Source organism: Pagrus pagrus (assembly GCF_965226575.1).
Source record: "Pagrus pagrus genome assembly, chromosome: 3".
In the NCBI taxonomy this organism is placed as follows: Eukaryota; Metazoa; Chordata; class Actinopteri; order Spariformes; family Sparidae; genus Pagrus; species Pagrus pagrus.
In genome coordinates, this window is record NC_140187.1 from 25,606,002 (window position 1) to 25,630,104 (window position 24,103).

At 41.0% G+C, this 24,103-nt stretch overlaps 1 protein-coding gene across 1 annotated transcript; it reads left to right on the plus strand.

The window, feature by feature from the left end:
• The first annotated feature begins 61 nt into the window (after positions 1–61).
• On the plus strand, positions 62–18,713 carry LOC311255443 (monocarboxylate transporter 2-like). The gene is made up of 4 exons (XM_084349921.1): positions 62–169; positions 6,523–6,666; positions 9,148–9,963; positions 15,520–18,713. Exons 1-4 carry the CDS (start codon positions 145–147, stop codon positions 15,798–15,800), a joined length of 1,266 nt encoding a protein of 421 aa, XP_084206047.1. The 5' UTR covers positions 62–144; the 3' UTR covers positions 15,801–18,713.
• The last annotated feature ends 5,390 nt before the right edge of the window (positions 18,714–24,103 follow it).

Sequence of the window (24,103 nt, forward strand, 5' to 3'; positions counted from 1 at the left end):
GGTTGGGGCTGGGTTGTGGTGTTCGGGGCCCACATCTCCATCGGATTCGCCTACTCCACGCCCAAAGTCCTCTCCATTTTCTTCAAAGAGATTCAAGAAGACTTGGGGGCCAGCTTCAGTGAGATAGCATTGATTTCCTCTATCATGCTAGCTGCCATGTATGCAGGCGGTGAGTTGATTCGATCATCATGTGTTGCATCAACAAATTGGTACCATTATACCAAACGATATTTTACAGATCACTTGCTTTACACTATTAGGCTATCCTTTGAGTTACCTTTGTTCTTGTATGTGTATACTGCTTGGTAATATTCTTGTCTAGAAAATGTGTCTCTTTTTGTCTCTCAGTATATTTCAGTATACATATTGCTTTGTGCATCCTTTTGTTAAGCAAGTTTTTACAGCTGTAGTGCAGGCAAAGCTTCTTTTGTTTCTCATTTCCATGATGGTGATTACGCTCAGTGTCAGTACTGTAAGTTATCGACCTTGGAAAAAGTAATTTGACTATTAAAACCTCCCTCGTATTTGACACTCGCTCTAAACTCCCTCCCTTCACAATTTCTGGAATATAGGGCCATGCTTTTTATTTTAGGTCCTATTCAGACCCAGTTCAGTTTGTAGTTACCTAACCAGTGAAGCAAGCAGAATCTATAGATTACCTGTGGAGCGTTAGACCTCTATGAGCCCCCTGGTTCCTGTTTTGTTTATGTCGTGCACAAGGACGCGTGCACACATTCTTGCATCACACAGTTCCACTGATCAACAGTGATATGTTGCAGGGCACCAGCAAAGGCAAAGAAAAATGAGACTGGAAGCTAGTAAACACGGAAGGAAACCATGCTGGATTTAAAAAATACTTACAAAAAAATCAATTTTGGAAATGATTTTTTGAGGAAGGCAATGCACTCCACACACTAAGACTGCATGCAAACATAAGTTTGTTTACAAGAGAGCTCCACAGGGTCCCTTAAGGCCTCACCTGCCTTTTGCCAAGAGAAAACTGAACATGAAAGTGTGAGATATTAGTAAGACACAGCGGTATAGAGACTGACTGCAGCTTTTGCTATGGAGTCCACTATATTTGAAAGGTCAGCTTTGCTACACACATCACACAGCAATGACTAGCTTGTTGTTCAGTGCTGCCAGGGCCTCATTTATGCAGCAGTTGTATTTATATACATTTTTTTAACTGATTTTCCCCACAAGTGCAATGATTTTTAGTATCCATACTTGCAAAATTTGTTGCATTTACTGATACAGTAATAAAAAGTTAAATAAAAAGTTCAGTACAGTTCATAGTAAATGAGTCCTGTTGAGGTGTGCACAGCTCGAAATACTGCATCTGTCAAGTAATGGAAAAAAGATTCACAGTCTAGTGCGCAGAGTCCTTCAGAGTAATTTGAAAGGGACTACTGACTATAAATAATACGTATTTCATTTGTATTAGTTTTTATTGCTGTTGTCTTTTTCTGACTATGTCAAACATTCATATAGACAATAGTTCATGGGAAGGAAGAAGAAAATAATCACCAAAAATAATACCTACATATGTGCAAGTTGCTTAAACATTGTGAAAATGATTTGTACTGATCAGGACATTTTACAGTTGAAAACTGTTTTCTCTGCTGGACAAACTATGTAACAGTATCACTATTTCTAAGATACCTCGAACGTATCTTTAGCATTGCTGTGCTACAATGTCTTGTCATCCATGTGAAGCAGAGCTGTTTGTAATTCAGTGAGATATGAGGTCACATGCCTTCAGGCAATCAGAGGTTCTGTAGTCATCACCTCTAAATCAATACTCTTTACACGACTAAAGAGCACATTTGTATTGGCCCACATATAATAGCCTGCAGGTTAACCAGACTAAGCTCTTTTTTTTCTTTCTCTTTTTGGATTGTGTTTTGTTCCCTGAGGGCTCTGACTCACCAAGTTCACCTCGAAGTACTAGCACCGATAATGGGCTCCTGATCAAACACTTTTTAGATCGCCTTACATCTTCTGTTAGCCTAAAAGTTACAAGTGAACAACCTACAAAGACTACAGCTAGCAGCCAGCGGACTGCAGATGTGCATGCCAGCGTGATGCCAGGGGGCAAAAGTAAATCTCACTTTTATAGTCAATGAAAGAAAGTTATTTGCCATCTGTTGTCTCTGCAAAGAAAACAACGGTTGTGCTGTTTACTTATTTGGACCAGATAGATAATTGATAAATTGACCTCACATGAGTAACTGCACCCACTGAAATAGTTTAAGACTTCCTAATAAGAGGAAGGATGTTGGCCTGTAGTACTCACCTGACTTTAATTTAATTATTCACACTGACACTGTTTATTCTGAGTCATTTATGAGTAGTGCCACTGTTTCCTTTTTCAATATTCAGATTCAACACAAAGGCACATATAGGACGTGTGTAAGTATTTTGATGTTAAAGGAACAGAGATCCTAGAGAAAGAGTTTTACCAAGATGAAAACAAGATTTCCCTTTTTACAGCAACACTGCTATTGACTGTGCAATGTGTGCAACTACACTATCAATGGCTTTTGACCCTCCTTGTCCAAACAATGCCTGCTAGTACTCACTCTTCAAGGATTTAAAATGTCCACGAGCTGTGATTAGCTAAACCAAACAATGATAGTGTATTTAATAGCTTCTTATTAAGAGGAGGTAAAACTCTTCACTGTTTTAAAAAAAAATGAAGAAAAAAAAAGTAATGATTTCAGAAAAGGTTGTAAATTTAAACCTAATTTCACGCTGTACACATGTTTCTTTCATCTTCCTCCTCGTGTTGATCATCTTGTGACCATACAAGTCTTGTGACGCCTTCAGGCTGGGCCCCGACAGACAGCAGCTCTCTATTTGTCACAGCCTCCTCATTCATGTGATTGTGGCTCCTCCATTAAACCAGCTAGCTTTGGCTTGTCCTGGTCCAGTATTCCTGTGCTAGTGGTGCAAACGCCAGCACTCCCCTGCTGCTCCAAGCTCCCAGGCTGGACCACTAGATGCAAGGCTAACCGAGCTAACTAGCTAACAGCAGCTCGAGTTAGCAGAACATGGCACTGACTTTGGTTTTCACTGCTTACCTCACATATATTATAGCAGGATATGATGACTGCTTGACAGATATCAAACCTATAACAACAGTTGGAAGATCCAAACTGTTTGATTCACATTTTAACCATGTAGCATTGGTAGATTAGTAACACAAGTTTCATTGGTCACATCGATGGGCTGGGTTTGATTGGTAGTAAATGAAGTAGACCTTTAATCATATGCTGACACAAAATGCAAACCACAACTCGTCCCTTTTAGATACAACACACTTTGCAACAACATTTCAACCCTAATTTTTGCAGAATCAAAGCTTTGTGTGATGGATGAGTGAATATCTGCATGTGGTGGGGTGATGTGGGGGCTCATCTCGTGGAGTATACACATTCTTCATCACTGCTTTCACAACGGGCGAAACAGTCTGAGAATCCTGAAATGACTTCTCTCCTCTGTGTGTTAGGTCTCGTTTCACACACTGTTCGGAGTACTTTGAAAAACTCATTAGACGACACAAAATGTGACAAAATAAACGTCTCACGGAGGCCCCGCGTGCATTTATCAGGAGCCGTTTTCAAGGTTACAGGACAACGGGCCGTGCGACTCACCTGGACTCGACTCAGAGAGGCCTAACTGGTGAAATATTCCCCTCCACTGTGGCTCAGGCACAGGGCTTTATCATATTGTCCTTGGCGAGGCTTCAGCAATGTCACCCAGTAGAGGAGAGAGACAGGGGGAATATATCAGAGGAAGGTTCAGCACTCTGGGGTCTGACACCAGGTCCCCATGGGAGAGACGTGACAGCCTTTTTCAGGAAACCTCTGACTCAAGGAGTCCGAATGATGAAGTTATAATGGAAGTAGAAATGTTGGTGGTGCGGGAGATGCCCTATTGTGACACAGCTACACAGAGAGAGATGATCTATCATTGACCCCCGCAGGCACCTGGTTAACTGTATAAACAGCAGGATGGATATTTTTATTCCATGTAGTGTAGTTACAGTGGTACAGCAGATGGGCAATTCAATACAGCTGAGTGTGGAGTGACAAAGAAAGAAAACCTCATTGTGATCCAGTTTTACACATTTTGCATGTAAATGTGTAAATGCATTAAAATTAATGTTTTTTTTAAGTTTACTGTTCATAAGATAACCACGGATGAGTTTTAATAAGGATATTTAAAATCTCGTTTGTGATAACAGAGCATGGCTCAGTCAGTGAGTCCTGTTCTCAGAGATCTGCCAGCAAGTTGGCAGCTTGTCAGACTGAAGCAAGGCGAAGGAAAAGCTAAGGAGCTGCGTCATTCACTGATTAATTGTCTAGAAAGTGAGGATTTACTGTTTTTCCCCCATGTTTCACAATTCTCCAAATAAACAATTTGATCAGACTTACGATTCTAAGGTCACACTTTTCGTTCATTACTCACAGATTTATTATTGGATTATTGCAATCAATAATCCCCAAAAATAAAGATTCAAAGAAAGAGAGACAGAGTTTAACAATTCAGCACTAAACAACAGAAGATAGAAATTCAGTTTGTTACAAAGGTCAATATGACCGATAAATTAAAAACTCATTTCAATCTAGTTTTGATTCAGAAACAAAATCGTTAGGCCCCTATATAATAATAAACTGAAATTCATTTTTTAGAAATTGTAGAAATTTGAAGACGTCATGCTGGGCTTCAGGAAATTATGTGTGAAATTCACTATTTTTTTGACACATTATAGACTGATAGATATTATAAACACTAAATGAATTGAGAAAATAATGAGGAGATTAATTAATTAATGAAAATAACAGTTATTTGCATCTCTCTTTATTTAAATTACAGTGTTTTTCTTGTGGAACAATACCAGTTGGTTACTATGCACTATAGTTAGCTTATAGGTGATGTGGCATGCTAACAAACAGCAGGGTATATTGATGCACCCCAGTCACCCTGAGGAAAAAACAAAGCATGGGACATTCATTTAAGATGTTATGTTCTGTTGTTGATGGTCTGAACTGTGTTTAATGTGGTCTAACATGTTTGTGTTAACTTGTCCAATGCACTACTGCTTCTGTTTGACCACCTGCTGCATGCTGGCTTGATGCTAAACCCTTTAAAAAAGTCCATGTATTGATGTCACCACTCGGACTGGAAAACAAACGGCAGTCATTCCCTACTCCCAAAAGCAGACAGCTTGTTATTGATTCAAACGGCATTTATATTTAAGCAATAGCTCAAATTCCATGACGTGTAATCTTAAAAAGAGTTGGATATAGTGATTAACCAAACTCTGCAGTGTTTTAGCATCTTTTAAGCACGTTGTTTTGGTTTTACAGCTCACAGCTTAACTGCTTCTTTCAGTGTCACAGCTTTTATAAGCCTCGTTTCAAGTTGCAGTGCGTATTGGTTTTCAGCAACGCTAACGTTAACGACTTGCTGCTGAACATAGGTGAGTATTTAGCAGCAAAAAACAGGTCTGTATTTCTCAGGAGTTCATGGAGATCAAAACAGAGCTATATGAAGAATGAATAGAAAATAAATACGTCTCCGAACATTTTGTACTACATCAGTCATGTACAGCCATAAAACTGTATGTCAAATGTGTGTCATGTCTAGCTTGTTGTAGAGTTCAGCCAAAATGTAATTACTGCTGCATTAGTTGTTTCCTATATAAAAAAAGGTTTTTAAGAAAAACATATTTAGATTTGATAATTGTTATGGGTAATCAAAAAATATATTAACATAGTAACATATGAAGGTGATAAAACATTTAATTTAGAAAATGTAAAGAATGTGGCCGTAACAATCAAAAATATAATGAGAACACACTCATGTTAATACAGATTCACTTCAGGACAACACACTTTCCCTCTTAATATTCATTTTTTTTAATCATGTACTGAGAAATTAATTGTCAGCCATGGTAAACTGTTTCCAGTTATCACAATCCACGCAGACGCCCTTCACATCACAGCCTCGAAAAGCTGCAGTATGTTTCAATAATCATGGCAGCCCATATATTAGTTTGATTGATGCTCGCCTCATTTTTCTATATGAATTGAGTAAAAATAAATATTCAACTGATTGGTCTTTATAGCACAGAAAAGAAACAAGTTTTCATTATGGCGTGCTGCAGAAGGACCGGTGGTGCAATGTCACTCTTTCAGGGAAGGTTATGAATGAAGGGAAGAGTGACAGCATATAAAAGGCTGTTTAATTGTTGATTGATCACAGAGTGCAGTATTTGACATTTTTAGGGGAGAGTGTAATGAGTCGCAAAGTTGCTTTGCAGTGGACGCAAAAGTGTGGCGTTCCATCACCTGCTGTGACGTCCTTTTGCCCTTGGTTTAGACCTAGAGTGGGAACTGGTGCAGCTGTGTGAACTATTAATCACCACCAGTAGATAAGTTAATTACTAACTACTACCTGTTTGTATTGAAATGTAACATATGATCATATTGAACTGCTTTCTCTTCACAGGACCAGTGAGCAGTGTGTTGGTCAAGCGCTATGGAAGCCGGCCAATAGTCATGCTGGGCGGCCTGATGTGTGGGGTGTCTATGGTAACTGCTTCCTTTGGGAGCTCCATCATTTACCTCTACCTTTGCATCGGCATCATTGGAGGTAAAGTACTCTGATATTTTTTAATATAGCGCTTTCCAGTATCTTTTGACCCTGCTGCCTAATGAACTTTAGCCAGGTTGATAGAGTTTACATACCAGCCTCAGGGATCCTTGGACTAATAGTAATTTATTAGAAAACTAAGATGAAGTACCTGTGTGTTTGAATAGAAGCCCGCTAATTTCATGACATTGATCCCAGACTTGTTTACCTCTTTACTTACCATCCCCATCAGCCCTTGTTAAGCAGCTCTGAGGTAGGGAAAGTCAGCATCTCCTCACATCCCTTCAGAATCTCTGGGTTACCAAATCTTCTTCCCTTGACTGGGCTGTTGTGCTGTTTGTCGGGGCCCAGGGCATCTGCCCCAGCTCCTAGGGTGCAGTTAGAGCACCAAGGGGACCAGGACCCGGACGGTAATTAAGACAGAGCCGTCCCTGATCCCAGAGAGCATGGTCTTCCGTGGCCCTCTGTACTCTCCCGTAGGCTCCCATCACTGTCGTCACATGGGGGCTCCCTGTAACCCTGCGAGGCTCATTACCCTGCCAAGGACTGCTGTGAAGGATTAATCGGCCCAGCAAGTGGCTAGGGCATGTGTGTGCCCTGCTCTGCTCCCCTGTGCCCTGGTATGCTGACACATAGGCATTGGGCAGTTTCACCCAGCTGACATACAGACATGTACACAAATGCACGCATATATGCAAAAAGATAACCATTTAGTTGGAAAACATCCCAGCCTCGGTGAGTTTCTTTAAGTAAGTTCTTATCCTTGTATAAACATCTGCTAGCCAAGATGTCACATTTAACTGATTTGACTTTTTTGTGTCTTTTTTTAGTGACGAACAGTCAAGATCAGTCTTATTGTCATAACACAAGGTCGCAGTAGAGAGGTTGTGAGGCATAGAGGATATCACAGAAAAGATTCATGGTTTTGATTATGTGGGACAAGAAAGATGTTCAAGTAAAAAACGAATGTGCTTTGACTGTTTTAAAGAAAGAAAACTTGTAACAGTGACAGAAGCCATTTAAAATGGTGGAAAAAGCACAGCTAAAGTCTCAGCTTGCAGAGATCGAACATGTGTATCCAATGGGCGGTGAATCATCGGGCAGTTTCTTCCTTTTAATTATAAACGCAGAACCCCAGGGAGCAAATCCCAGGAGATGGTACCTCTGACTTTGCCGTCTGTTGTTAACACAATCGACTGTTGGTGGGAAGCCAGTGAGGGATCATTGTCATTTCATCATACAGTCCTACTGGTTAGGGCACCTGCCAAGACGGGGACGGATGGCGTGTGTTTTCATACCTCACCAGGTCAATGGTGGAGTTGGCAGTGAGGAGGATTGTGAGAAAACATGCACAGTAAAATGCACAATAAAAAACAGTTGGCGGTTCCAAAGAAAACGGAAAAGCTGAGCAAAACTTTGAGTTGTGCGTTGTGGTGCCATGCATCAGTGTACCCAAGACTCAAATGTGCCTGTGGCCATAGTTCATGGGAAAAGATAAGTTGCTGTAGTTTATGACGTCCACATGTCTACATCAACATGTGAACAATCAGGGGTCGCACCGGTTAGCTGCATTGACATTTTTGATGGACTTTGCACCATGTGTTGATAATCACCCCACCTAGAAAACACATGGAGATAAGGTTTGACAACAGTGGAGCATTCCTTTTTTTTAACGTGTAAATTAAACCAAAATGTCAAATTAAGTTAACATACGTTTAACTAAAGCTAATTTGATAAATTTGTTAAAAAAAGAAAAAAAAAATCCATTTCACTTTTTAACATGTACTTATTTTTGTGTTTATTTGTCTTGACTCTCAAAAATAAGATGTCCAGCTCACAGTGTCAGTGCTCACTGTGACTTGTTATGTAATCCTTATATCTAAAAGCAATTCAACCACTTACTAGTTACTTATTAGCTACATTTTTGTGGATCAGAACATGTTGAATTTCTGTTTTCAAGTGCACTGTGTATGGATAGGGATACAGAACACATGAAAGTCACCTTTTTGAATATAAATATGGTTATATCGTCTTTTTGGACCTGCTTTATATTGTGGGTATACATTTAGATATTCACAAAAGAACAAAAACCTTTTTCCCTAAGATATCATGGAAACAGAAAAGACAATTAAATTGACTTTGTGAAAAGAACATTTAGCACCCTAACTACCTACCTGTAGCTCTTCATCTTCATGGAAAACAAGGTGCTGTTTAATTGAATTTTTGGTAAAAAGGCAAGTGAGTAAATGTGTTACCCAGGCTCTCTAATTTGTTTCTACTTAAATGGAGAAATTATATCTGAAATAATTCCAGCATTCTGTAATGAGATTTTAGCAGCAAAAGTGAAATGAGATGGAACCTTAATGAGCACCAAGCAGAATCAGTCTTGATTTAATTAGTACCCTTTGGAGTTCAGGTTCAGAAAGGTTGGCTTACTGAGGATTTCTGCAACGTGACTGTTTTTTTCCTGTCTGTACACAGGTTGTGGACTCTCCTTAAACCTCAACGCCTCTCTCACCATCATCAGCAAATACTTCCTGGCCAAGCGTCCTTTAGCCAACGGACTAGCCATGGCCGGGAGTCCAGTGTTTCTATGTTTCGTGGCCCCTCTGAACCAATATTTACTGGTCAAGTTTGGCTGGAGAGGAAGTCTCCTTATCCTCGGGGGTCTCATGCTCAATTGTTGTGTAGCTGGGGCCTTGATGAGACCTGTTGTTCCACCTTCTAAACCATCTGCTTGTACACTGCAGAAGAAGGTGGAGGAACAGCCAAGTGACTGCAACACAAAGCTAAAAAGAAGCTGGGTAAAGAACGCTAAGAAGTTCTTGGATGTGTCCTTCTTCAAAGATAGAGGCTTCGTCATCTACCTCATTGGGAGCGTGATGTTCATCTTCGGTGCATATGCGCCCATTGTGTTCCTGCCGGCCTACGCTATTAGCCAAGGCGTAGAGGAGTATTCTGCAGCCTATCTGCTGTCTATTATGGGCTTTGTGGACATGTTTGTTCGACCAGGCACAGGCCTGGTTGCCAACAGCAAGTGGATCAGGCCCAGAATCCAGTATTTCTTCAGCTTTGCCGTGGCTTTCAACGGCACATGCCACCTGCTGTGCCCACTGATGAAGAGCTACGCCCTCCTGGTGGTCTACGCAGTGTTTTTTGGCGTGAGCTTCGGCATGGTCTTCGCCCTGATATTTGAATGTCTGATGGACCTGATGGGAAATCAACGATTCCCAAGTGCCGTTGGACTGGTCACCATCCTCGAGTGCTTCCCGATGCTACTTGGACCACCTGCTGCAGGTAACTGTACACACTATACATCGACAGACATGACATATTCACTATGACTCACTGAACAGAACAGAACAAGCGCTCTCAGCAAAACCATGTTTATCTCAGTTGTTGACTCAAATGAGACAGGCAGAGGCGCAAGTATTTACTTTCAGCTCACTTTAGATTGGTTTTCTGCAACTGAAGGGCTGAGAGGAAGTGAATAATGTACACATACAAACACACTTGGAAAGAACTCTATTGTTACAGAAGAAATAAATAGCCAGTTTGGAGCGAGCTCCTTTGCAAACAATAAAGCAAACTGAATTACAGCAATGAGAAATTCTTTCTGTTTCTCATTGTGTGTTTATCTCAGTCACAGTAATGTGCCGAGCATTATGTTGCAGTGGAGTTCAGTTGCCCGCTGGGCTGTCATTACTGTGAGACGGAGCAGGATTATCAGTGGTTAGTAGCAGTATTTGGGGTGCATGAGTGGTCCACGAATAAAGTAGTGATTGGTCACAGTAATTTAATGCTGTAAAGAAGCTGGCTGTATTAGCTGCTCATGCTTGTCAGGATGTCTACTGTAGGATTTGGCCTCCATACAAATGATGGAACACAAAGCAAGGAAGCCGAGGTTTGTGTGTTTACATTGACTACATTAGTACTGTGCTGCTACACTGTGATACCACAACAGCCACAGAATCACATTTCCTCAAATAAATAAAAGCAAACTGTTAAAGTTTAAGGTGTTCACTGGTTTTGTGACGTAGATAAGACCGAGGCTGCAGAAACTAGACTTTCTGAAAGATTCTCCTTAAAGGTGCAATATGTAAGAACTTCTGGAGTTGTTCTGATTCCGATACCAGTATCGGAAATCCTGCCGATACTGATGAAGATGCATGGATCGGTATCAGTGAGTATGTGTCTATGCACAGATCCGATACCACGTAATTTAGAAACGGGACCCTGCTACTTCCCAGTTGGGTCCGTCAGCACCGCTTAACGTTGCACACCAGAAATCAATTATTCTTCGCTGCTGTAAAAGCCAACACAGGAAGTTACCCTGTGCTGCCCCTGGCAACTACTGTTTTTAGAGCGGCGAAGAAGAAATTGATTTCCCGTGACTCAGACGGAGCTCGCAACATGTCAGCTATTTGTCAATATTTTACTCTGGATAACCCCACCAGTAAAACGGTGACATATTCAGTATGCATGGCTGTAATTTGGAGGGGCGGCACGAGTGTTGCCAATTTTAACACCAGCAACCTTATAAAGCATTTAAAGACGCACGGTAAACCAAACTTAATGAGACAGTGAGAGAACACATTTCATGTAGGCTGATGCTCTGAGCTCCAGTCTGGACCGCTGGCTACATGGCTAACTGAGCTAACTAGCAAATAGCAGCTTCAGCTAGCGGCAATTAACTTTTCTCTGGTGATGTGATTGCCCCCTATTAATTTGGAGTAAGAATTTGACATGTTGCCAGTTATTACATATAGCACCTTTTTAAGTACTGTGAGGCCATGAGAGTGAATAGATCTTAGAAACCTTTATTAATAAAGCTTTGTTCTGTCTGCATGATCCAATCAAGACTCTGGCCTCAGCCAAAATGTTTTGAAAGCACAAATAAAGAGGCGAAGCTGTAGCCTGATGCAAATCTCTGAACAGCACCCCACATTAGCTGACCAGTAACAGGTTTTTCCTGCACCTTACCTTGTCAACGAGCCAACAAACAAACATTCGCAGGGCAAAAGTGCACTGTGAATGTCAGTTTGTGGGCTACGTTGCTAATTAGCTGCTCAGTAGGAGCACATTAAACGGCATGTAAACAGACCGGTAAATGTCACTTCAGTCCCGTTGGATGCTGCTGTAGTCCTTACTCCTGAATACCACCAACAACATGCTGTCTGACCATGATATGTAGGCTACAGCAAAGTTTTTTTTTTACTGCGTCTCTCTCATTCACCATGGTGAAGCATTTCTAATATTTCCCTTAAGACCTTTTTTCATCCTGTGATTTAATAAAAAAACTATCAACATGACATTTGTGGACATAACTGAGATGAACATCGAATATAATGATATCCTTTGAAAGTGAAAGTCACCCTGAATCCAAAAATATGCATCTGTGTATTCAGGTCTTACTGAGATGTCACTGTAAGAGGAAGTGGGGAATTTTTACACAAACTGCAGCAAACAGGCGCTCAAGGTTTTAATGTAGGCCGCTGTAATTGGCTCTGTGAGTTGTGTTGTGGCAGCTGTTGCTGCTCCAAATGCTGACCGTGCTGTGGTCAAACTAACATCACTCTATTCTGAGGCAGTAGCATGCACCTGTCACGTTCACCGCCAATATGGCCTCATTCAGACTGAATCTGCATGAATGATCAAAACGTCAATGGGATGTAAAGTTATGTCATATTAGAGCAGCATGTTAGTAAAAACCTTTCTGAGATAAACTTTCAGTCTAGAGCAATGTAAACGGCTCTGAACAATCCCAGATAGTTCCCCAGTTCATCTTACCATGATGAGATCTTTGGCTCTCAAATACTTCTGTAGTTAAATATTTAGTCTTCAGTGGATCGTATGAGAAATGAAGACATTGATAATTCATAAGAGACAATGACCCTCTTTAATATAAATTGTTGGGGAGGATTTATGTAATGGGTCAGACTCACTTTATTCATTTTTCAACAACAAAAACCCACAAGAAGAATAACTCTGCTTTTGCCTAACAGCCTATCAATTAGAAGTAAGGGCCCTTTTCATCTGATGATTTATGACTTCAGCATTCTTCTGTGATTGAAGTGTTGGGCAGCGACCTTCATGGTCTAAATAACTGTGTAATCTAAAGGATATTGTTTCCCCTCTCTTCCTCCTCGCCAGTTTCAATATTAGTCCACTTGTGAAAAGCCCACTATAAAACATTCTTCTCTTGATTCAGTAAAAACAGAGAACATTAGTGACATACTGACTCTCTACAGAAGGAAAATGGTTTTCAAGCACCACTTTGTAGTCAATATAACAAAATAACTGTCAGTTGAGGCCTTGTTGTTGGAGTCTGTTGGATGCTGTTGGATTTGATGATCAACGTGTGGACAGTAATATGAAAAAACTATTTAGTTAAGACAGGTCAACTTAAGAGCTGGAACAATTGGTTGATTCATCAGTCGATCAATAGATAAATAATCAGCAACCTTCACTTTGTTGATCAATTTATTAATTTTGTTCACTTGAGAAATCCTTTGTTCCAGCTTCTCAATTATAAGCAGATTGTTTCAGTTTTATATCACTGTAAACTGAAGCTTTTGGTCTGTTGGTCGGACAGTTTCAGACGATTTTAAACACAAATGTGTCCCAGAGGGCTCCGTAAACGTACTTTTGAAACACTCTGTCTATCTTTAGATCCACTGTTTGAAAATATATTCACTAGTTGCAATAAAAGATTAACTTGACTCTACTCAGCCCATGTGAGGAACTTGTCAGACATTGTCCTCTTCAGTACGTGGACTTAATCAATGTTATGCAGTTTAAATCCGTTGAATAGCACACAGAGTAACATTCTCAACGTTAACACCAGCGTTGTTAGTGATGTGCTTTAAAAACTGTTAGGCACAAAACAAACAATCAAAATGGTCAAAGCTCTTATTTATTGATCAGTTTGTGCACCAATCAATGTGCCAGCTTTCATCTTCACTCAGAGAGGCCTGCTCAGTGTCCTAGATAAATACACTGAGGACATGCAGCACTGTAGCTGCACATGACTCAATCAGCTGTGCATATCAGCACACTGACAAACTTCCTTTGAGTTTTAATGAGCGGAAAATTGATAGGCCCCCCCCAGTTTGTCTGGTGCGACCCTGTTCTGAGGCGCTCATTTAATAGGGTAAATAAGTGCCTCCCTGCACATCTAATGTTCTCCTCCAGAGGGCACAATCGTCATATCTCCCCCGACTAGTCTGCTTGTTACTGCTCCCCCAAACCTCCGGGTCAATCCAATTAGGAGGAAGTGAGGTAAGTGGGTGTAATTAGCCTCTTGCTTTGGGTGTTTAATGACGCTCAGTTCAAAACTCTCGTCATTGAAGTCCTGTACCTGGGCCATAATTAAGCTGTGAATACATTAAAATAAGAGGTGGCTATGCCAGATGGACTTAATTACCGCTCAGCCAATCAAGGGCTGTCTTAATGAGGGTGATGGTCATTTGGCGTGCACACGGCAGATGAGTGCTATCAATCAGATGATGCAGGCGGCATCGAGACGGCTGATCCAAATGCAAAGTGACCCCTCCGAGTGCAGTACATGCACACACAATCATCATCATCATCATCATCATCATATCTGTTATATGTGTGTACTTAAGGAGAGACCTACAAAGGAAACTGCCCTTTAATTTAATAGGTTTTGATAAGATGCTGTAACAAGGTGCCTTAATGGAGCCCGCCAGTCACAGCGAAACATATCTGGAAAGTTGGAGGGAAAAAACTGAACCAGGTTGTCAGAAACACTCCCGAGTTAGTCACTGATGCTGAGTAAAAGAAATGTTTCTCTTCCCTTTACTGAATTTATTGAAAATTGGATGATTTAGGTGGCTTTAAAGGTGCTCTGTGGAGGTTTTGAGCAGTATTTTTCGGCTTGATGCCTTGTTTTGTTCCAATGCACGATGATGGATTTCACACATATTGCACTTATCTATAGGTAGCCAGAAAGCCTCAACAGAGGCAGGGAAGAAGAAAACAGCCAGGAAGTGAACATTGAGGGAGGTTTCAAAATTTTAAGAACAATTTGCCTTGCGTTCATTTCATGAGGAAGGGAACACATTATAATGTTCGTTAGACCTCGAGGAGACGCGCAACGTGTTTTAGTTAAAATGGCTTAATGTAAACAGAAACTTTGTTTACAAGAAAACTCCACAGAGCACCTTTAAGAGAACACACTCCTCAAAATGATCCACATATTGAATCACTCTGTCATTGATTTTAATACGGCTCTAAAATGGTATAAAGGGATTGTAATACTGCGAGATGGACAGACAGACAGACATTCACCGCCTACATGTTGAGACTGTGAGAGATAGCCACACTGGCCCATCGATCCATGTCTGGAGGCAGGAGGGGGGTTTGCGCGAGGTGCAGTTAAGACTCTGAAAAACCTGGAGGCTTAAATCTGATCTAAACTACATTTGTCACTTTTCTGCAGAATTGGCCTCGATATTTATGGCTCTGAGAATGGGCCTCTCCTCTGATTCGTTTCAGTAGCAACCGTCCAAATTGCCTTCCCAGAGATGCAGGGAGAGCCAGGAAGAGTGTAATGGCCCTCTGTCATTTCCGACATGGCTCTTCTCAGATTGGCGCGTGGTCACTTTCGCTCTCTTGCACACACAAGCCAAATCTGAGTTTGGTCTTGCTCTTCACCTTCAAACTTGATTAGTGGTAGAATGAAGATACTATTCAGTGACATGTTGTGTTTTGCTTGTGACGGTGTACAACACATACAAGTGCATTTTTGTTTATACAGACATAGGTGGCATAAAATGGGGAGAACTGACACTTGGTTTGAAATATCATAATTTCTTCTTCTCCACACAGGGTTCCTGGTGGACATCTTTCATGACTACAAGTACCTGTTCCTAATGTGCGGCTCAGTGATCACGACTGGCGGGGTCTTTCTCTTTATCATGAACATCTACAACTACCACATGCTGAAAAAAGAGAAGACGGCAAAGGACAGAGAGCAGAACGGTGGAGCCATGGAGGACCAGGTGGAGATGAAACGGACCCCTGAGGCGGAGATGGAACGAACTGAGCCTGAGGCTGAAGACAGAGCTCAGGGAGATGCATGTCCAGAGGACATGGAGACACCAAATTAAGGCAATCGCTAACTACAGCTTTGTCACAAGCCAGGTTTCCATCCAGTGTAGCACAAACTTTTAGCAGAATTTCCAGAATTGATGTACCTTTTTCATCTACTACCATCATACAAATATTAGCAGTTGGTACAAAAAGATAAACAGCTGGTGGCGCCAGTCGGGTGACATTAAATCATTGCAGAAGAAAAGGGCACGATGAGATAAGGTAATTAAAAGAGCTCCTGTAAACATCACACTGTTGAAAACAGTGTAGAAATCTGTATCTCCATACAGCATTTGTTGGTTTCATGTAACAATTTAAGGAAGCATCGGTGAAGGTTTAAAGGAGCGTTATGCTCATTTTCAGGTTCATAATTTTATTTTGGGTTACTTCTAGAATAGGTTTACATGCTTTAGTGTTCAAAAAACACATCAGTTTTGCTGAAGCACTGTATTCCTCCTCTGTCTAAAACACTCTTTTAGCTCCTGTCTCTTTAAGGCCCCCCCTCCCCAATACCCAGTCGCTTCTGATTGGTCAGCTCACACACACCTGAGCCAGCACCGCTCCTCGTGTCTCCGGTCGACTCCTCCGACTCCAACAGAAAAAGCACAATAGATCTGCTTAAAGTGACATGCTTCATGTACGTCCTGATTTGTCCGTTGAGTCGGTGTCCATTTCACTTTCACGTTTTTGTTTACGCGCCAATGGAAGTGTGCTTAAAAACAGGTCGATGGAAACGCAGTTATAGTCATTGATTAATTCCGTCAAATCACATCTGTCAAACAATCATTTTGTTATCTAACTGTTAAGATTCAGTCAGCATTTCTAATTCAGTACAGTTTTTTGTCAAATTCAGCAAATATCTCCTCAAAGTCCACCAGCTGTCCATTCTGTGGGTGTGCTGGAAAAAAAAAGATTTGGTGTGCATACACTGTCCTGGCTCTGTAAATAGGAAACAAACTGACTCAGACCGAGCCACACAACAGCCAATCAGAAACCAGGGAAGTTGACCTCTCACCTCTGCCACTTTTTTCTCTGCTTTCGCTGGCTACTGAGTTTGAAACATCAAATATCAACAGTCTCTCTCCAGAATCGCTTACTCCAGCTTAAGTCATTTAACAAGCAAACAAAACTAAGAGCCTGCAGTAGTGCCAGCAGCTCTGTAAGGACTGACGTATGGTAGAGCACACGACACTTCTGATGTGTGTCGACAGAAATTAAGAGCTGAATGATGTTTCCTAATTCTTTTATTTACTATATAAACAAAGTTGCATTAGTTACATTTTATCATCCCAATTGATGTATAGATGTTCTTCTGAGAGCTTGTTTTGTTACCCAATCACACTGCCAGTCCAAGTAAGTCCCCAATAATAACAAAATTCTCCAGGTGAGCGTCGTGAAAGGAAAGGGTTTCACCACACTTATCAAAAATGTTGCACACTCTACCATAAATCAGGGTTAAGGCTGAACGTGGTGCTGAACAAAGGTGCTTCAACGTAAATGCTATTGTCGGCATGTTAACATGTTCACAATGAGAATTTTAAACATGCTGATGGTAAGCTAATGTTTACAATGTGAACTATCTCAGTGCTGTATGTTTGCATGCTAACATTTGCTAATCATGGCTAATGGCTATGTCATTAGCATGCTCAATCAAAATTGTACCAATTCATCCTGCAGGGAACATGAATGTCTGTACCAGCAGATGTTAAGATATTCCACTGAAATCCTCAGATGTCAACTGCATAGTGGTGCTATTGAAGAAAAGTGAAGTCAGTAGGATTCATTGTCTGGTCTCCATGAATGGGAACTTTGGTACAAATTCTTTCATTAGATGTTAAGATATTAAGGTAGATGGGTGAAAACTTGGACCTGTTGGTCTTCCCAGAGGAAAAGTCAGACGATCATCAAAGTCATTAGGATTCACTCGCTGGAGACCGTGAATATGCTAACCAAATTTTGTGGCAATCTTACCACTGTATGGTTTAATATTTCACTTAATGCTGGAAACATCAAATGAGGAAATGTCAGGGGATCGTCAAAATAAGTAGGCTTTATCCTCTTAGGATCATGAGTGTTGAAAGAATGCTGATGCACATACCTTCAGAGAGTGAATCTTCGTATCTGAGCGTGAACGTCTTCCGTAATTGTCACCATCGTGTACAGATTTACTTTTTTGTTTGGTCATTCCTAACCGTTCATTCCACACCAATCTAATATTACTGTGAAAACATGAATTGTTCTTGTAGTGATGCATAATTTTGCACTTGTAGTGTTTACATTATAAAAGTGACAATAGTTTTCGTACATGAAATACTGTAGCTGCCAGCAAAGCCTTGGAAGTCTAACACATGTAAGGAGATGATTTATCTCCTCTTTAGTTACTGTCTATTCATTGTTAATAAGTACTAAAACCTGTAATGCACATAGAGTTGTCAGAAGTGTGTTTTTATTTGATTGATTTACGATTATTCTCTAATCCGATACGGTAAATAACACTGTCTTTTAAAACTTTTATCAGTATTTAATTTTAACTTTCATGATAAACTACGATGTGGGATCCACAGTGATGTAGTTATGTTGTGTTGACATTTAACGGTGACATTTTGTTTTTTAGCAGTGAGAATGGATTTGCATGCACTATTAATTGTTTTGAGACTCTGTGTGTATTTGAGCGAGCGTATTTTGTTGGAGTGACTGAAAAAAACAACAACTTTGTGACTGTTTATTAGAAATAATCCAAAATGTAGTTATTACAGGTGATGGCAGCTTTTTGAATTCTGTGTTAGAGAGAATTTAATAGAAGTTCCAGTTTACTAGTTTGGTTATTACAGCTCTATTAGCATCTTATTGGCACATGTGGTGTACAACTTGCCATTGATATTATGGATAACACTATTTTGTCAATTGTAATAAAATTCCTGTGTATTTTATTGTGTTTTAATATATTTTATAATAGATTTTTGTATATCTCAGAATGAATAGTCCGGTCTAATTTCCTGCATCACTTACAGAGTCCAGGACAGAAATAAGCAAGTTTGTGCATTCCACATTGAAGCAGCGAGGTAAATGACACTCGCACACAAGAGAAATGCCGTCAAATCAAGATCCACCATGCAGCTTCTCAGTGTTGGTGGCTGTGTCCAATTTTTCACGACAATTAGAAGACTCGGGAACAAGTTTGGAAATGTCAGCAGCTTAAGGGCGTGAGCACCTAATGAAGCAAGGCCCGGATGTTCCAGGCTAGTGCTCCAAGCTGCATGCAGCCTCACACACATCAGCAAATCAGTGGGCCAATAAATTAGAAATGCGCGCGCAAACACACATACACGCACTTTTTGCTGTCTCCCGTCCTTTTGCTGAGTTTTATATGCAAGGACTTTGGACATGACAAGGTGGAAAGGCACCCCAGAGACGAGGAGATGGGCACTCTGACCAGAAATCTGTTTATCATTATTATATTTCCCCTCACCTCCTGTTCCCCTCTGCCCTGCTGACCCTCCTCTACAGCCCGCCCGCCCTCCCCACAGTGTTTGTTCTCTCTGAGCTCCGTGACCGTTGTCCTCCATGCTCAATGGTAAAAACAAAGACTTCTGGGTCTCCAGAGGTTCTTGTTGGTGGTCGGGTGATGAGGCAGTGCTAGATGAAAAATACTGTGGAACAAAAACAAACGGAAGAATTCTGAATAACATGCCTCCAGGTAGTTGTGTATTAGATATTCTGCTCCACGGCGTAGTATATTATGTGTTTAAACACACAAGTCCCATGTATGTTTTTGTCCTCTGAGATTATGAGCTTCCTTGGAAGGGAAATTCTCCTTTGCGTTGGTGTTCAGAGCCGTTGCAAATTTGTCTTTCAGTGCCTGTGTTAAACATGGTAAGGATTGGTGCTTGGTTCAAAGGAATTGGTTTACATACTTGTTTACATACCAGTGCCAAACGCATAAAAAAGGCAAAATATGTCTTCTTTATGCCTCTATAAAACCCACATGAGCAAATGAGACCATCAGTGAGAAGACTGGCTATTTCTAATGATAATTATTGTTAGTCTTAATGTCAACCAGTCGGATTCCGATTTATCAGGGTTGGATATGTCCTAACATTAACACTTTTTCATGGTGGAGGTCTGAGGATACATTGAGGAAAGAAGTTGCTCTGTTGTCTGGCAGAACGGCAGGAAAACAAAGTTGACTTTGTTTAATCCTTTTCACCTTTGATCCAAAGAGGCCACCAGAATCAACAACGACGACAACAAAAAGTTCCTTGTGGTAGCTTCAGGGTTCGTACAGGTGGTGGAAATCCTTATAAATGCTTGAATTTAAATGTGGTATTTTCAAGGTCTGAAAGATGCTTGGACTTTGGAGAAGGTGCTTGAAACCGCTGAAAATGTGGTATTTAGGGTGGCAGCAGACATGTGGCACATTTTGAAACATGAAACTTTCTTGTTTTCTTTAATTTTTTCACCCCTCAGTGGTATTATATCATGAAATGTAAACAATTTGGTTGTTTGTATCACAAAAACGTGATTTATACTGATGAAATAATTTAGAGTATATATCTGAGTTTTAAGTATATACATGTATATGCAATTCACCACAGATGTAAGTTGCTAGAAAAACTTAAAAAATGCTTGAAAAGTGCTTGAATTTGGTTTTGTAAAAGGTGCAGGAACCCTGTGGCTTTAATGAGCTCTCCAATTTGAATCAATCAGTCCTAATTGTGATTGACAGCTCTCAGTTAAAAAATTAATATGCAACATTTCCATATTAAAATGTCCAGAAATGACCACACCTACAGTAAGTTATATATTATGTTGTGTACTTACATTGTCCCAGATGTTTCCAACAATGTCCAAACCCAAAACCCCAATTTAACTCAAGGTAATGGTGCGTTTCAATTGGTCACCTGTCGCTACAACTTCCTGGAAAACATCAAATGGTGGCTCAAAGAGTGAAGGAGGAAGTTTGTGAACATGACTAAACGTAAAGTGGACAATACTTTACTGCATTATTTGTTAACATGTCTGTCTGGGTCACATCAGATTCATTTTCATCTGCAATGCTGATTGTTTAAAAATTAACAAGACCGCTCCCATCATCCTCCTTCGCAACCTGACAACCTCATCTAACTACTTGTTTTCATTGGTTTGATTGAGAGCAGCTGAAATTACATACTGTGTGTTTAACTGTCAGTTCTTGTTAAAGTACCAGCCTGCGTGGTAGTGCGTGACTACAATTGAGTATCACTCTTCATAAAAACATCCCGCCTCTGTGCGTCAAACATTTGTGTTCATCAGCATCTACCAACACAAGCGAGCGAGAGAGAGGGACTGGTGTCTGGATGTTGATTATCAGCCTTCCTCCTGACCTTTGGGTCTGCGCGAAGCAGATCCCGCTTGTTTACAATAGGTGGCTGACCTGATGAATCTGGAGTGGTGTTACACAAGCGAAGAGTCGGAGACAAGCGGGAGGGAAAGAATGTGCTCCCAGAGGGCTCAAAGAGCAGTGGCATCTATCAACAGAAGAAATTGAATGGGATGTTTCAGAGCACCAGAGATTAGATAGGCCCAGGGTGTTGAGCAAGCACAGGCTACCAATGTGATGCTTCCCTCGCCGGAGTGAGATCAAACTTACAGAACACAGTGGAGCAAGGACACACACACACACACATGTTCTCTCTCTCTCACACACACACACAGCATCCTACAGTGGCCTTTAGGTTTGAAGAAGTGATGCTTTGTTATTTGCTTAGGGAGTACACTGAGAGATTATACGCAATAACACCAGAGATGTGCTATTTCCACATTAGCAATGTCAGGTATCATATGACTCCCCCTGGAGTGTTAGTATTAACATCTGAGCATAGTTCATCAAAAAGGGCTTACATCGTGGGTTTTTATCAAAGCACCATGAAAAGTCATAACATTATTAACAATACTTAACAAGGTGATATTTGTTTTCCACAACGTATAAGTTTGATCACAGGACAGTTTCCAAAAAGTTTTCTTGAACATAAATAACACTTTAAACCGTCTATATATATTTTTGCTTGGTCAAACATTCATTCATTCATTCACAATCAGCCCATCTGCCCCAGGATGGAAAATGTGTTTCAATGTGAAGTTGACTGCTGGTCCACTTTACGTTTTAACCCTAATTGACCTTCTCTCCTTCCCTATACACCCTGCTAGTGCTGTCACAGAGGAATGATGTTACCATGTTAAAGAACAGTACAACATTTTGGGAAATGTGCTTATTCGCTTTTTGCGAAGTGGCAATCCTTGGGGATGAAAAAAATACAGCCAAAACCTACAGTTCCCAAAATGGCCACTTGAGGCTGGCTCCAAAAGTGAGTCAACTCCCATAAAGCCCCATATTAAAGTGAAACTCTCGCCAAAATGCACCTTTGTGTAAAAAGCCACTTTTAAGATTTACCGTACTTTTGTTTTCGGGTCAAAATCATTTTCAATTGCGTGCTAGGGGCAACATTACACTAGCATCAAAATCGCAATTTTTTGAAACAATAAGAAGACTCGACACAACATGAAACTTTGCTGGTAGTATCACCACGGTCTTTACACATGAACACGAGCATTGAGAACATTGTTTGTGTACACAGAGTTTACTAAAAAGAAGGTTTTTGAACAACTCACGCTAGCAATAGCTTGCTCCGCTCGCCGCCATCCTATCAGTCGAGAAGCGTCGATCCCCAAGTGCGACATAACATAGAGGAGAGTAAAGGTGGAAAGCTCCTAAAGCGTCGCACTTTTTGCACAAAGGTCAAATTTGTAAGATGGTTGATTGTTGAGTCTCATTTCCAACTCGTCAAATACTGACGCTTTGGGTTGTCGGGCTATATTATATATATAAAGAAGGGTTGGGCATTGCTGTCTACAGTAGCCTATGTTATTATTTAGAAAGGGGCAGATTAAGTTTTTTTCTTTGTATCAGACTGGCATTTTTTTTATCAGTGTGGTTCTAGCCTACCATACTTCTAGCCTACTTCTCTACTGTTTATACATATGTTCAGTTCTAGCCTTCAGCAGAATACTAATAGATTTGACAGTCTGTTTATTTAACAGTTTATCACTGTGAGAAAAAACCTGTTTGGGAGTCCGTGTGATAGAGAGACAGGCAGGGAGAGAGAACCACAAACTGTGGAGGAATTGGTGCAACATAAAGAATGAAAGGGCTGGAAAAGGGTTAGAGAAAGTAAAACAGGGGGCGTTCACTACTTGGGGAGGTATAGCCGACCCCTTTCCATCCATCATCCCTGTCTCTGTCCCGTCCACTGAGCAGGAGAGGTAATGAAAGTAATTTAACGTACATCTATAATTAATATGCTCTCTTTGGGCAGTGTGGTTGGGTCTAACGGGTGATGGAGTGTGTTTATTATGTGTGTGAGGGAGCTGGCATGACGGGGCACCGGGCCACTGACATGGTAATTCACTAGCCATCACTCCAGCAGCGCCGAGGTCAGATTGGTGCAGCTATATGGGGCACCGCCGGCTTCAGCGCTCCCATAGGTCCAGATGGAAAGTGGGTTTTTGTTCTTTCTCGTCTCCTCTCTTTTTCTTTCCCCCCTCTCTGAGTCTCCTGAAGAAAGGGGAGAAAGGAGGCGCAGCACGTAGCAGCGCCCCGGGCCAATGTTCTCCCTCTATGTGTCCTGCTCTTTCTCTCTGTCTTTCTCTCTCCTGCCTTCCACTCCACAGCTCCCTCCTCTCTCTTATTCCTCCCTTTGCTTGGTCGGTTTGTAAACTCCCTTTCTCCCTGTCTGTCTGGCTCCACCACTTTCTCTTTATTTCACCTAATATTCTCTTCTCCTCCGCCAAGAAAAGTGAGTGCACTTCAGGAATTCCTTTTTTTCTCTCTCTCTCTCTCTCTCTCTTTTTAAAGGCAGACTGCTTTGCACAAACACAGTTCAAACCCGACTGCCCTCAGTGCTGTCTCCTTTTGAAACTCCCTGCTCTTTGAATACCATCCGTTTGAAGAGAATGCCCTCTGCATTTCTTTTACACAGTCACTCAAGTGCGCTCGCACACTCTCTCGCATTTAGACACACACACACACACACACACACACACACACACACACACACACACACACACACACACACACAGGCATATTAGGCTCATGTGGAAATACAAGCACAACAGGCACACATGCCTTGCATCACGATGCACATGCACACACACACACACACCTCTGTCAAATTTCAGCAGCGTCATTGTTAGAGCGAGCGAATTTCTCTCCCACTTTGAATTAATATTCTCTCATTTCATGTGTCTCTTATTCTGTCTCAGGCTACACTTGTATGCCTGGCCT

Excerpts from the sequence above, each read along its gene's own strand:
- LOC311255443 (XM_084349921.1), top strand. The coding sequence starts at position 145 with ATGCTAGCTGCCATGTATGCAGGCG. Across the intron at positions 170-6,522 it reads AGCTGCCATGTATGCAGGCG|GACCAGTGAGCAGTGTGTTG; the intron begins GTGAGTTGATTC and ends TTCTCTTCACAG. Across the intron at positions 9,964-15,519 it reads ACTTGGACCACCTGCTGCAG|GGTTCCTGGTGGACATCTTT; the intron begins GTAACTGTACAC and ends TTCTCCACACAG.